The sequence below is a fragment of the Carcharhinus amblyrhynchos genome, chromosome 2 (assembly GCF_965287045.1).
Source record: "Carcharhinus amblyrhynchos chromosome 2, sCarAmb.v2.hapA, whole genome shotgun sequence".
NCBI classification, from domain to species: domain Eukaryota; kingdom Metazoa; phylum Chordata; class Chondrichthyes; order Carcharhiniformes; family Carcharhinidae; genus Carcharhinus; species Carcharhinus amblyrhynchos.
In genome coordinates this window covers 10,135,473-10,148,340 of record NC_137325.1, presented here as the reverse complement: position 1 = coordinate 10,148,340, position 12,868 = coordinate 10,135,473, and the positions used below count along the sequence as shown (strand labels likewise).

The following is a 12,868-nucleotide window of genomic DNA, read 5'->3' as shown; positions in this document are numbered from 1 at the left end:
AAAGAAAATTACAGCACAGGAACAGGCCCTCCAAGGCTGCCCATCTGAACTAAAATCCCCTACTCTTCCAGGGATCATATCCCTCTATTCCCATCCTATTCATGCATCTGTCCAGATGCCCCTTAAAAGTCACTACCGTATCCGCTTCCACTACCTCCCCTGGCAGCGAGTTCCAGGCACCCACCACCCTCTGTGTAAGAAACTTGTTTTTGTTTACTGTTGTGCGTCTGTGATCCAGGGACGGATATTTCGGGATTTGACCCTTCCAGGTGTGAGCCGGACAGAACGCACAGCCCTGTACTTTGCCATGATAGTAACATTTGCCCGACTTCACTCTATTGACTGGAAGGCCCTGGGACTGCAGGATTACGGCAAAGAACACGGTTACTCCAAGAGGCAGGTGGGTCTTCCAATTGAAAACATCTTTTGTCTTGAAAACTCCCACATTTCTAATGAGCTACCGTAATTTTCAAAATATAAGATACCCCCAAAATATAATACGCGCCTAGACCTTCTTTAATAAAAAAGCAAAGCTGGCCTTAACACTGTGTATAACACACAACAGATTTCATGCCACATGGAACCAGTGTGAGTGTGGAATGAAAACTCCATCGACCAGTTGCTGCCTCATTGGTATTTTCCTTTCCTGTTTCCTTTGGTGATTCTTTCCTCCGGGTGTTCCGGTTTTCTCCCACAGTGGGTTAGCACTGCTGCCTCACGGCGCCAGGGACCCAGGTTCGATTCCCGGCTGGGTTCACTATCTGTGAGGAGTCTGCATGTTCTCCCCGTGTCTGCGTGGGTTTCCTCCAGTTTCCTCCTACAGTCCGAAAGACTGAGCTGAGTAGGCGCATTGGCCATGCTAAATTCTCCCGAACAGGTGCCGAAGTGTGGCGACTAGGGGATTTTCACAGTAACTTCTTTGCGGTATTAATGTAAACCTATTTGTGACACTAATAAAGAAACTGAAACTTAAAGGATGTGTAAGTTACAGGGGGATTAACTGAGTAAATATGCAGGGTTACAGGGATAGGGCTTGGGTTAGAGTCAGTGCAGACTTGATGGGCCGAATGGCCTCTTTCTGCACTGTCAGGATTCTATGGTGGTTTAGTGGCGGAACCCCTAAGCTGAAGCAGATATTCTTAATAATTGATGTCAAACAGTAGCTTGTCAGTGGGACGGGAGCATCAAGTTAATCCTGTCCTCATTCAGTGTTCTTACACACCAATACTTTTCAACAGAAGTTGCTGTGTGTTGAATTCCTGATTAACCTCCTGCTGCCTCAGTGGGACTGAATGTGGACCCTATTACCACCCCTCCTGCCCCCCCCAGGCCAGGCCAGGCCAGCCCCGACCCCCCACTTCCCTCCTCCCACTCCTAACAACTTTCCCAACTAAGATCAGCGAACTGAACACAAGGCAGATGGGATCATCTTCAACAGATTTCAACATCGTTGGAGTTACCATTGACCAGAAACTCAACTGGGCCGGCCACATAAATAGCGTGGCCACAAAAGCAGGTCAGAAACCGGGAATTCTGCGGTGAGTAACTCACCTCCTGACTCCCCAAATCTGTCCACAAGGCATGAATCAGGAGTGTGATAGAATAGTCCCCCCTTGCCTGGAAGAGGGCAGCTCCGGTTCAACACCATCCAGGACAAAGCAGCCCTGCTTGATTGGCACCCGATCCACAAACGTCCTCCTCCTCCACCACCGACACGCAGTGCCAGCCGTACATACCAACAAGACACCCTGCAGCAACTCACCAAGACTCCTGAGACAGCACCACCTAAACCCACAGCCACTTCCATCCAGAAGGACAAGGGCAGCAGATACATGGGAACACCACCGCCTGCAAGTTCCCCTCCAAGCCACTCACCGCCCTACCTTGGAAATATATCACCGTTCCTCCGTAGTCGCTGGATGAAGGTCCTGGAACTCCGTCCCTAACTGTGGGTGTACCTACACCACATGGACTGCCACGGTTCAAGAAGGCGGCTCACCACCACCTTCTCAAGGGCAGTTAGGAATGGGTAGTAAATACCAACAACACCCACATCCCTTCCATGAATAAAGATATATATTCTGCGTGCAGGAGTTTGGGGGATACTAACTGAGGGCATCAGTTGCACCTTCAGTGCTGTTATGTGACTGCACCTATTTTATCTGATGTATTTTTATGTTGGTCCATACTCTCTGCCAGTGTTAATAATTATATTGCTGTTTTATTTTGTGCTAAGGTCTGGGGCCACGTTCATTTTGAAGCTTTAAAATGGGATCAGATCGGAGAACGGTTTGGGAAACACTCTGTAACCCTGTGCTTTGTTTTTGGGAATGGCGCGCTGATTGGAACCCAGGAAGCTAACAGCATCTTCTCTTCCCGGGCTCAGGTTTTGACGTGGACAGCACAATACAAGGCAGCGGCCCCCGCTGACATCCCCGCCATGAACGAGCTATCGGAGTGGTTGGTCAGCAACTTGCCAGAGAACGAACAGGCCGCAACAATAGTCCACGGTGACTTCCGGATTGAAAACCTAATATTTCACCCCACTGAGGTAACGCCATGCTCTGCTCCTACGTTCAGAGTGGCCCAACGCAGGCCGGAATTTGCCGCAACCTCCATCCGGTGGGATCCTCCAGTCCCACCGAAGTAAATGGAGATTTGAATGGCTCACTATAGCCATCGTGCCTCACTTGGAGTACCTCATGGTCTTCATCCTATCTGTAATTCATGGGCAGCACGGTGGCATGGTGGTTAGCACCGCTGCCTCACAGCGCCAGGGACCCGGGTTCGATTCCCAGCTCGGGTCACTGTCTGTGTGGAGTTTGCACATTCCCCCCGTGCCTGTGTGGGTTTGCTCCTCGTGCTCCAGTTTCCTTCCACATTCTTAGGTGCATTGACCCAACAGGCGCCGGTGTGTGGCGACGAGGGGAATTTCACAGTAACTTCATTGCAATGTTAATGTAAGCCTTACTTGTGACTAATAAATAAACTTTATTCCGAGCGTAGTCGCCACCTGTTGGTGACTGTGGAGGTCACATCTGGAGCATTGTGCGCAGTTTTGGTCTCCTTCTCCAGGGAATCATAGAATCACTAGAAGAAGGCCATTCGGCCCCAAACCAGGGCTCACAGTCTGAGGATTCAGAGTAGATTATTTCAGACAGAGATAAGGAGACATTTCTTCACCCAGAGAGTGTGAGTCTGTGGGATTCATTACCACAGGAAGTAGTTGGTGCCAAAATATTGGAAGTATTCAAGAGGCAGCTGGATATAGCACTTGGGGACGAATGGGATCAAGGGTTATGGGGAGAAAGCAGGATTAGGCTATTGAGTTGGATGACCAGCCATGATCGTGATGAATGGTGGAGCAGGCTCAAAGGGCTGAATGGCCTCCTCCCTCTCCATCTTCTATGTTAAATCTGCACTGACTCTATGACAGGGCATCTTACCCTGGTCCACCACCCCTACCGCAACCGCCCCCCCCGCCACTCCCCCAGCCCTCTTCCTGTAACTCCATGCATTTACCTCACTAATTCCCCTAACCTACACTTCTTGAGACACTAAGGGGTAATTTAGCATGGCCAACCCATCTAACCAGCACGTCCTTGGACTAGGAGGAAACCGGAGCATTGGGAGGAAACCCATGCTGACATGGGGAGAACATGCAGACTCCGCACAGACAGGGACCCAAGATCGGAATTGAACCCGGGTCCTGGCACTGTGAGGCAGCAACGCTAACCACTGTGCCACCGTGATACCCCCATGCTTGTTCGAGAGTGAGTGCGACAAAGATTTAGTGGGCTGATTACTGAGGGGATTGTCCTAGGAGGAGCGATTAAGTAGATGTGGCTGATATTGTCTTGAGTTTAGCAGAGTGAGAGATGATCTAATTCTTAAATATAACATCCTTAAGGATTTTGATGAGGTTGATGTTGATCGGAGAGTTCTGGAGCACGAGGTCAATGGTCAGCAGGATAATGGGATTGGCCATGGGATGAGGAGAAATTTCTTCACTCAGAGGTCAGGGAATCATTGAGATCAAGAGAGAGAGGTTGATAGGTTATTGGGTACTGAGGGGACGAAGGGATGTGGGGATAGTGAGGCAAATTGGAGTTGAGGTAGAAGATTAGCCTTGATCTTGTTGAGTGATGGAGTAGGCTGGAAGCACTGAATGGTCCACTCCTCCTTTTCCTTCTGTTTTTATTAAAGATCTTCCACATTCCCAAAGAGAGGGGGAGACCATCACAGAATTTGTTCAGTTTAGTTGTGAAGCTTACCTACATAATGTGCGCGTACTGTTTGTGTTTAGTTGACTTACTTAATCACAACAAGTTGTGTGTTTGAACTCCAGGCTCGAGTGCTCGCTGTGTTAGACTGGGAGCTCTCCACCATTGGAAATCCTATTGCGGACCTGGCCTACGCCTGTACACCCTTCTATTGGCCCAGAGGAATCCCTTTTCCAGGACAGAACTGTAATATTGCTTTTCAGGATGTGGAGGGTAAGTTATTATAGATGTGGTGAGCATTATATCTTCATAGCATTGATTGGTTTAGTTATATTTAGTTACAAAGGCTGTGTAAATGGACTATTTTTGTTGTGTTTGACCCTAGGGATAGCCCTTCTCCACTCCTACCTCCCCCCGGGTTTTAGGAATTTGCAGGAAGTGTTGACCATCAGGAGAACGAGGGGAGACAACCCATCTCCTCCTGGTTTAATCCTCTGTGTGTGTGTGCACGTATGCTCCAGTTTCCTCCTACAGTCCAAAAAATGTGACGGTTAGGTGCATTGGCTAGGCTAAATTCTCCCTCAGTGTACCCCAACTAGGTGCCAGAGTCCAGGAGATTTTCATAGTGACTTCATTGCAGTGTTAATATAAGCTGACTTGTGACTAATAAATAAATTTAAAAAACACCTTGTCCTTAAATTTACTCAATGTTCTGATATCCACCATGCTTTGGAGTAGTAAATTCTACAGAGTCACCACCCTTTGAGGGAAATCATTCGTCCTCAGCTCTGACACTGCTGCCTCACAACATCCAGGTTCGATTCCCAGCTTGGGTCACTGACTGTGTGGAGTTAGCACATTCTCCCTGTGTCTGCGTGGGTTTCCTCCAGGTGCCCTAGTTTCCTTCCATGTGTGGGTTAGATGCATTGGCCACGCTAAATTGTGTCTTAGTGTCCAGGATGCATAGATTAGTGGGATAAGTATGTGGAGCTACAGGGATAGGGCCTGATAGTTGGCGCAGACTCGATGGGCCAAATGGCCTCCTTCTGCACTGGGAATTCTATGAGGAATCTAACCACCCAAATCTATCTATATTTAATTTCAAGATTGGATTGTCCTGTTCTAAACCCTTCGAACAGAAAGAACTAGAAAATAAAATGTAAGGGAAAGAATGGAGATCAAACAATCGTGGATGAAGTATATTCCAGTCCTTAACAAGGCATTTGAGTGGGTGTCAATGGAGGAATGTTTGCTATCTTTGTTTTCCAGGAATTCCATCGTGTGAGGAGCTGATCACTGTGTACCGGCGCTGCCGAGGTCTTTCTGTTCCTCTGTCCAACTGGAACTTCTTCCTGGCTCTCTCGTTTTTTAAGATTGCTTCCATACTGCAGGTAAATCTCCTGTAACAGGCTGATGAGACATCTTCAAGACACTGGAATGATTGGGAATGTTACCCACTTGGAAGCCACGCTTTTCACTGACCAAGACTGGGCCCTTGCTTCTAATCATAGAATCCCAACAGTGCAGAAGGAGGCCATTTGGCCCATCGAGACTGCACCGATTCTACGACAAAGCATCTTACCCAGGCCCTCTCCCCCCTGCCCTTTCTCTGTAACCCCACACATTTACCATGGCCAATCCCAACACATCTTTGGACACTGAGGGGCAATTTAACACTGCCAATCCACCTCATCTGCACATCTTTAGACGCACCCAGAGAAAACCCATGCAGACACAGGGAGAATGTGCAATCCCTTTTGTGTAATGCTGTTTGAGGGATGAACATTGACGAGGTCACCCAGGTTAACTCCAGTGCTCTCTTTCAAAATGGTACCGTTAAGCTCTGTTTGAGGTTGGGGGCGGGGGGGGTGGTCTCAGTTCAACGTCGCATCCGAAAAACAGCACCTCCAACAGTGCAGCCCTCACTCAGTACTGCACTGGAGGTGCCAGCCTCAATGTTTGAGCTCAAGCACCCAAGATGTGGGCCTTGAACCCAGAACTTTGTGATTCAGAGTGTGCTACCAACTTAACCAAGGCTGTTTCAGATACAGCGATAAAGAGGTTCAGAAGCATGAGGAAAGGATGAGGAACACAGGGGAAAAGGGCGAGGAGAATGGCCCAGAAATGGCAGCATGAGCTGCTAATGGATGAATTTCAGTAATCTATACCGTTAATTAACAGTGAGTGTTGTAGGTGTTATCTCTTAGTGTGCCGAGCTATCAGTGGTCCTTGGAGCACACACTGAGAACCACTGTGCTAGCACAAAGTGTGATTAATTCTGTGTTCGCAGTGGGATTTTTGATCAAGAATCACAGAATCCCTACAGTGCAGAAGGAGGCCATTCGGCCCATCGAGTCTGCACCAAAACCAATTTCATCCCAGGTCCTATCCCCACACAGCACCCAACTAATCCCTCTAACCTACACATCCTGGGACACAAATTTAGCGCGGCCAATCAATCTAACCCACACATCTTTGGAGTGTAGGAGGAAACCGGAGCATCCGGAGGAGACCCACGCAGACACGAGGAGAATGTGCAAACTCCGCACAGACAGAACATTATTTCAGCGTTTACAGGAAGCTGTTGATGCAATTGTAGAATCAGAGAATCCCTACAGCGCAGAGGGAGGCCATTCGGCCCATTGAGTCTGCACTGACGACAATCCCACCCAGGCCCAATCCCCGTCACCCTGCGTATTTACCCTGCTAACCCTCTCGACACTAAGTGCAATTGAGCACGGCCAATCAATCTAACCTGCCTCTGTTTCTCCAGGGCGTGTACACTCGATCGATGCTGGGGAATGCCAGTGCTGAGAATGCGCATTTGTGCGGGGAATGTATAAAGCCCCTGGCAGAAGCTGGACTGCGTGTTTCTGATGGGTAAGAGCACAGTTAGAGGAGAACAGTCTCACACCATCACAGCAGCCAGACACACCTCTGCATTGTCAAACTGTGTATCGGTTTTCAACTCTTTTTGTGCCATTATTTTATTTTTCAAGTTTTGCTCTGTGTTTGGAATCTTCGATTTGCTTCTCTCCCTCCCTCCTCCAACCCCCCAGCAAAGCCGAGTTCTAAATGAAAACCGTGACTCTTTAAAGCCCCTCCAATATTTTCCCTTCCGACTGAGCCACTTGGGTTGGGAATTGCAGCAGCATTCTGTCTGACATGAGGTGAACTTTGCCCCCTGACCTGCTGAGAGTACGTGTCTTATCCAAACCCAGAGAGTAAACAGTGAAAACCGTAACCCCTCCCGGCCTGAGTTGAGCTGTGTCGATCGGGGTGAGAATCCTTTAACTCTCTCTCTCTCTCTCTCTGGTTTAGGAAAATGGATTTGCTTTCGACGACAAGAGGCTTGTGGGGTCCGTCCGTTGAGGGGCAGCGTGTCCTTGAGCAGCTGAAAGGGTTCACCAGGCGGTATGTGTACCCCGCAGAGCAGGTACGCAACCTGATATCACCTCCCCGCAGGATAAATGAGTTACAAAGCTGACTAAAGGTCCACTTTCACCGTCAGAACCTTCAGCCACAGTTTCAGGGGAGGGTTATTATAGAATCATGGGATAGGCAGTGGAGAGGAGGAGGCCATTCAGCCTGTGGGAGTCTGTACTAGCTCTCTGTGACGGAATTCACCCCCGCTGCCCTTTCAAGGAACAAAGAACAGTACAGCACAAAGTCCGTGTCCTTCCGTTGCCATCCTATTCAGGTATTTGTTTAGTTGCCTCTTAAATGCCACTATCGTACCTGCTCCCACCATCTCCATGGGCAGCAGATTCCAGACATTCACCACCCTCTGTGTATAAAACTTGCCTCGCATGCCTCCTCTAAACTTTTCCCCACTCACTCTTAAACCTATGCCCCCCTAGTACTTGATTTTTCTACCCTAGGAAAGAGTATCTGACTATCCACTCTGTCCATGCCACTCATCATCTTGTAGACCTCTATCAGCTCTCCCCGTCTTTCCAGGGAGAACAATCCCAGTTTATCCAGCCTCTCCTCATAGCCCGTACCCTCCAGACCAGGCAACGTCCTGTATAGTTTTTCTCTTCAGACACTTATCCAATATCTGTTTGAAAACTGGGTCGACTCCTGTTCCTGTTTCTACTGTTCGTATGCTTCAGGCAGCCTCCATCACCTGCTCTAGTTCTGCATTCCCGATCCGACACACTTGCTACGTAAGAGATATCCCTCATCTTGCCTTTATCCCTTTCGACAATCATCTTAAATCGAGGACCTTTGATTCAGAACCCTTCCACCAATGGGAACAATTTCTTTCTCTCTCCCTGTCCAGACCCCTCAGATGTTTGAACGCCTCTGTCAAGTCTTCTTTCTACAGAGAACCATCCCAACTTCTCCAGTCTATCCACGTAACTCCCTCATCCTTCAAATCCTACTCGTCAATCTTCCTCAGCGACCTCTCTACTGCTCAGTGATCACTTACCAATCCTTATTGAGTCACAGTTTGTAGTCAACGTCCTCTGACCAGCTCTGGGCTCCCTCCTGTGTCTTATGGTATGTCTGATCCCTGAGTTTGGAAAATCTTGAGGGAGAACACGCCATAGAATCCCTACAGTGTAGAAGGAGGCCATTCAGCCCATCGGGTCTGGTCCAAAAGAGCATCTGACCCCGGGCCCAACTCTACTGCAAACCTGCACACTTAATGTGGCTGATTCACCTAACCTGCACATCTTAAGACTCTACAGGGCAATTTAGCATGGCCAATCCATCTAACCATTTGGGGTGTGGGAGGAAATCGGAGCGCCCAGAGGAAACCCACACAGACACGATGAGAACGTGCAAATTCCACACGGACAGAGACCCAACCCGGGAATCAAATCCAGTTCCCTGGGACTGTGACGTAGCAGTGATAACCACTGTGCCACTGTGCCGAGATGCTTCCCTCACCCCAGACATACAGCAGGCCAGACCCCCCCACACTACAGGGACATCACACATTCGAGATTCCAACTCTCAAAACTAGACGGTATTCCTTCAAACATTAACTGCGTATCTGATGAAACTTGGCTGAGGCTAAAACCTGTTCACGTTTGTGTATTTGGAAATTGTGGGTTCAGTAAGGCTGTGAACAGTTTCTCCGATGTGTTGTGTTTCTGTGTTGATCGTGGACCTGGCTGGCCGCTGTCCTGTCCACCCCACAGTTGGATAGGACTCTGCTGATGAGGATTGCTGGACCTCAGAGCAGAGGTTCTGTGAGGTGTCCGACTGTCCCTGTCATGCTGCGTAACTGAAGGTGATTACAAGAGGCAGGGGAGGTTCTGTCTCTCCTCACGGCAGAGGTGAGGAAGATCTGGATGGAGCCCAATGACCCATCTCAATGGCCTTCACTGTGGCTTCATGATTTGAGGGAGCACTGTGCCATTGGGGAGGCAGCACTGAGGGAGCACTGCACTATCGGGGAGGGAGCACAGAGGAAGCACTGTGCCATCGGGGAGGGAGCACTGCACCACTGGGGAGGGAGCGCTGAGGAAGCATGGCACCATCGGGGAGGCAGGACAGGGGGAGCACTGCACCATCGGGGAGACAGCACGGAGGGTGTACTGCACCACTGGGGAGGGAGCACTGAGGGAACACTGCACCACTGGGGAGGGAGCACTGCACCACTGGGGAGGGAGCACTGAGGGAGCATGGCACCATGGGGGAGGCAGGACAGAGGGAGCACTGCACCATCGGGGAGGCAGCACGGAAGGAGTACTGCACCACTGGGAAGGGAGCACTGCACCACTGGGAAGGGAGCACTGCACCATCGGGGAGGGAGCACTGCACCATCAGGGAGGGAGCACTGCACCATCGGACAGGGTTGCACCCCCTTAATGATTGTTGCTTAAGATCCTATGACCTAAATTCACCGCTGTCTGATAAACCTCTATAGGAGGAATCTATCTTGATTTACTAGAATTGATTTTACTCAACAGTTCTTGTGTACAAGGCAGAGGTGGCCACTAGATGGCAGTCAGTGCACACTCTCCAGCTTCTTCCCCAGCTTTTCAGAAGTGTTAATGAAACTCATTCTTCTCCAACCGTTCCGCCCCCTCCACCCTGTTTCTTTCCAGTGTTTTCCCAAACCTCTCCTGCAAAACACAGTGATCTCTTCCTTGCTTCTCCAAGGGAATTGAAGTTATTATTTTTGGACCATCCCCTTGTGGCTGACTCCATCCCTCTCGTGGCAACAGTGGCAAAACTGGACTCTCTCTGACTTTCGAGTCACATTTGACTCTGGGATGAGCCTCAGGCCTCGTCACTGTGCTGCCTCCAAGACCGTCCGATCCACCACTGTAACGTTGCTTACATCACGACTTGCACCAAGTCCAGCTCCCCTATGGCCTCGTTGACCCCTCTGACCTCATTGACCTACACTGACCCCTCTGGCCTCACTGACCCTTATATTGACTCCCTCTGGCCAAACTGACCCTATTATTGCCCCCTTTGACCTCACTGACACTTACATTGACCCCTCTGGCTGCACTGACCCTACATTGACCTCTTTGACCTCACTGACCCTTACATTGACCCCTCTGACCACACTGACCTTTACATTGACCCCTCTGGCCTCACTAACCTTACATTGACCCCTCTGGCCACATTGACCTCTTTGATCTCACTGACCCTTACATTGACCCCTCTGGCCACACTGACCCTTACATTGACCCCTCTGGCCTCACTAACCCTTACATTGACCCCTCTGGCCTCACTAACCCTACATTGACCCCTCTGGCCACACAGACCCTACATTGACCTCTTTGACCTCACTGACCCTTACATTGACCCCTCTGGCCTCATTGACCTTACAATGGCTCCTCCCAGCATTGTGGTCTTATATTTTTGCTCAGTGTTTTTGAATCACTCCTGGCCTCGGTAATGGTCTCCAGTCCCACGACCCACAATGATACCTACACACCCCTAACTCCGGCCTCGTTACCAACACCGGGCTGCCTGTTTCGGGACACTGGGAGTGATGGGCCGCTCGCTGGCACTGGGATCTTACCGTCCTGCCAGTGTCAATGGGGTTTCCTGTTGAACCCACCCCTTGCCGCTGGGAACCCCGTGGTGGGGGGGGGTGGTGCCATTGACGGGACCACAGGATCGATCCCACGGGCCTAGGTGGCAGCAGGATTCTGGTGCCCAGTTTTAACTCCTCCACCATTGGTGACTGTGCCCTCAGCTACCTGGGGCCCTAAGTTCAGGAATCCCCCCCACCGCCACCTCTCCTCCTTATCGCTTCCCTTCCCCCAAAACATTCCTTAAAACTTACCTTTGGTCACCTGACCCAATCTCTCCTTCGGTGGCCCGCTGTCAAACTTTGTCTTATATCCCTTCTGTGAGGTGATGTTTCATTGAGTTAATGGCGCTACGAAAATGTAAGTTGTTGGAGTGGGGGAAGGGGATTGGGAGGAGGGGAGTGGAGAGTGAGGGGAAGAGGGAGTGGGGGAAGGGGGAGGGGAGTGGGAGGAGGGGAAGGGGAGTGGGGGAAAGGGGGAGTGGGGAGTGGGTGGTGGGGGGAGGAGGGGAGTGGAGAGTGGGGGGAGGGGGAGTGGGGGGAAGGGGGAGGGGGAGTGGGGGGAAGGGGGAGTGGATGGTGGGTGGGAGGAGGGGAGTGGAGAGTTGGGGGAGAGGGAGTGGGGGGAAGGGGAAGTGGGGGCTGGGAGGGGAGTGGGAGTAGGTGAGTTGAGAGTTGGGGGGTAGGGGGAGTGGGGCGTAGAGGGAGTGGAGGGAAGGGGGAGTGGGGACTGGGTGGGGAGATGGGATTGGGAGGAGGGGATTGAAGAGTGGGGGGGAATGGGGAGTGGGTGGTGGGAGAGAGGAGTGGGAGGAGGGGAGTGGAGAGTGGGGGGTAGGGGGAGAGGAGTGGGAGGAGGGGAGTGGAGAGTGGGTGGTGGGGGAGAGGAGTGGGAGGAGGGGAGTGGAGAGTGGGGGGTAGGGGGAGAGGAGTGGGAGGAGGGGAGTGGAGAGTGGGGGGGGAAGGGAGAGTGGGGAGTGGAGAGTGGGGGAGGGGAAGTGGGGGGAAGGGAGAGTGGGAGGAAGGAGTGGAGAGTGGGGGGAAGGGGGACTGGGGAGTGGGTGGTGGGGGAAAGGGGAATTGGGGGTGGGGGGAGGTGAGGGAGTCTCTGGAGTGGGACGTGACCCCCTAACCCTCTGAGTTGCAGGCAGTTCTGTAATTTACTGTGTGTTGTGAAGCTTGCTGAATGGTCAGCGTTGTACACCGTGTAATCACATTATTCAAACCACACTGTTCTTTCTATCCAGGAAATCGCACGGTTCTATGCTGAGAATGAGCACTCCGCTCTCAGATGGCAGAAGCCCCCAATTATCGAGGAATTGAAGGTAACTGAAAATGGATTCTGGCCTCTGTGACTGTTTTAACCTTCCCTGTGGAGACAAATAATATTAAAGAATCAAACTCCCTGCATGGCCACAACGGAAAGGATGTGTAGATAGTTTGAGTCATGTTGAGATCGAAAAGGAGGAGGTGTAGGGGTTCTTGCGTCTCTCAGTATTCTGGGGTACATCCCATCAGGCCCTGGGGACTTGTCTAAGTTAATGTTTCTCAAGGGAGGAAATTGCTGGAGCCTTGAGAGAAATCTTCGTATTCTCACTGGCTACAGGGGAGGAGCACGAGGATTGGAGAATAGCCA

At 50.8% G+C, this 12,868-nt stretch overlaps 1 protein-coding gene across 2 annotated transcripts in view; it reads left to right on the top strand.

Moving 5' to 3' along the window:
* The window catches only part of nphp3 (nephronophthisis 3), a 195,575-nt gene that overhangs the window by 92,719 nt on the left and 89,988 nt on the right, over positions 1-12,868 (top strand). For both annotated transcript variants that reach the window (XM_080201909.1, XM_080201916.1), the window contains 7 exons: positions 239-400; positions 2,387-2,551; positions 4,349-4,496; positions 5,493-5,614; positions 6,997-7,103; positions 7,545-7,659; positions 12,480-12,557. In XM_080201909.1, the coding sequence (XP_080058035.1) occupies positions 239-400; positions 2,387-2,551; positions 4,349-4,496; positions 5,493-5,614; positions 6,997-7,103; positions 7,545-7,659; positions 12,480-12,557 (897 nt within the window). The remainder of the gene's footprint in view (positions 1-238; positions 401-2,386; positions 2,552-4,348; positions 4,497-5,492; positions 5,615-6,996; positions 7,104-7,544; positions 7,660-12,479; positions 12,558-12,868) is intronic.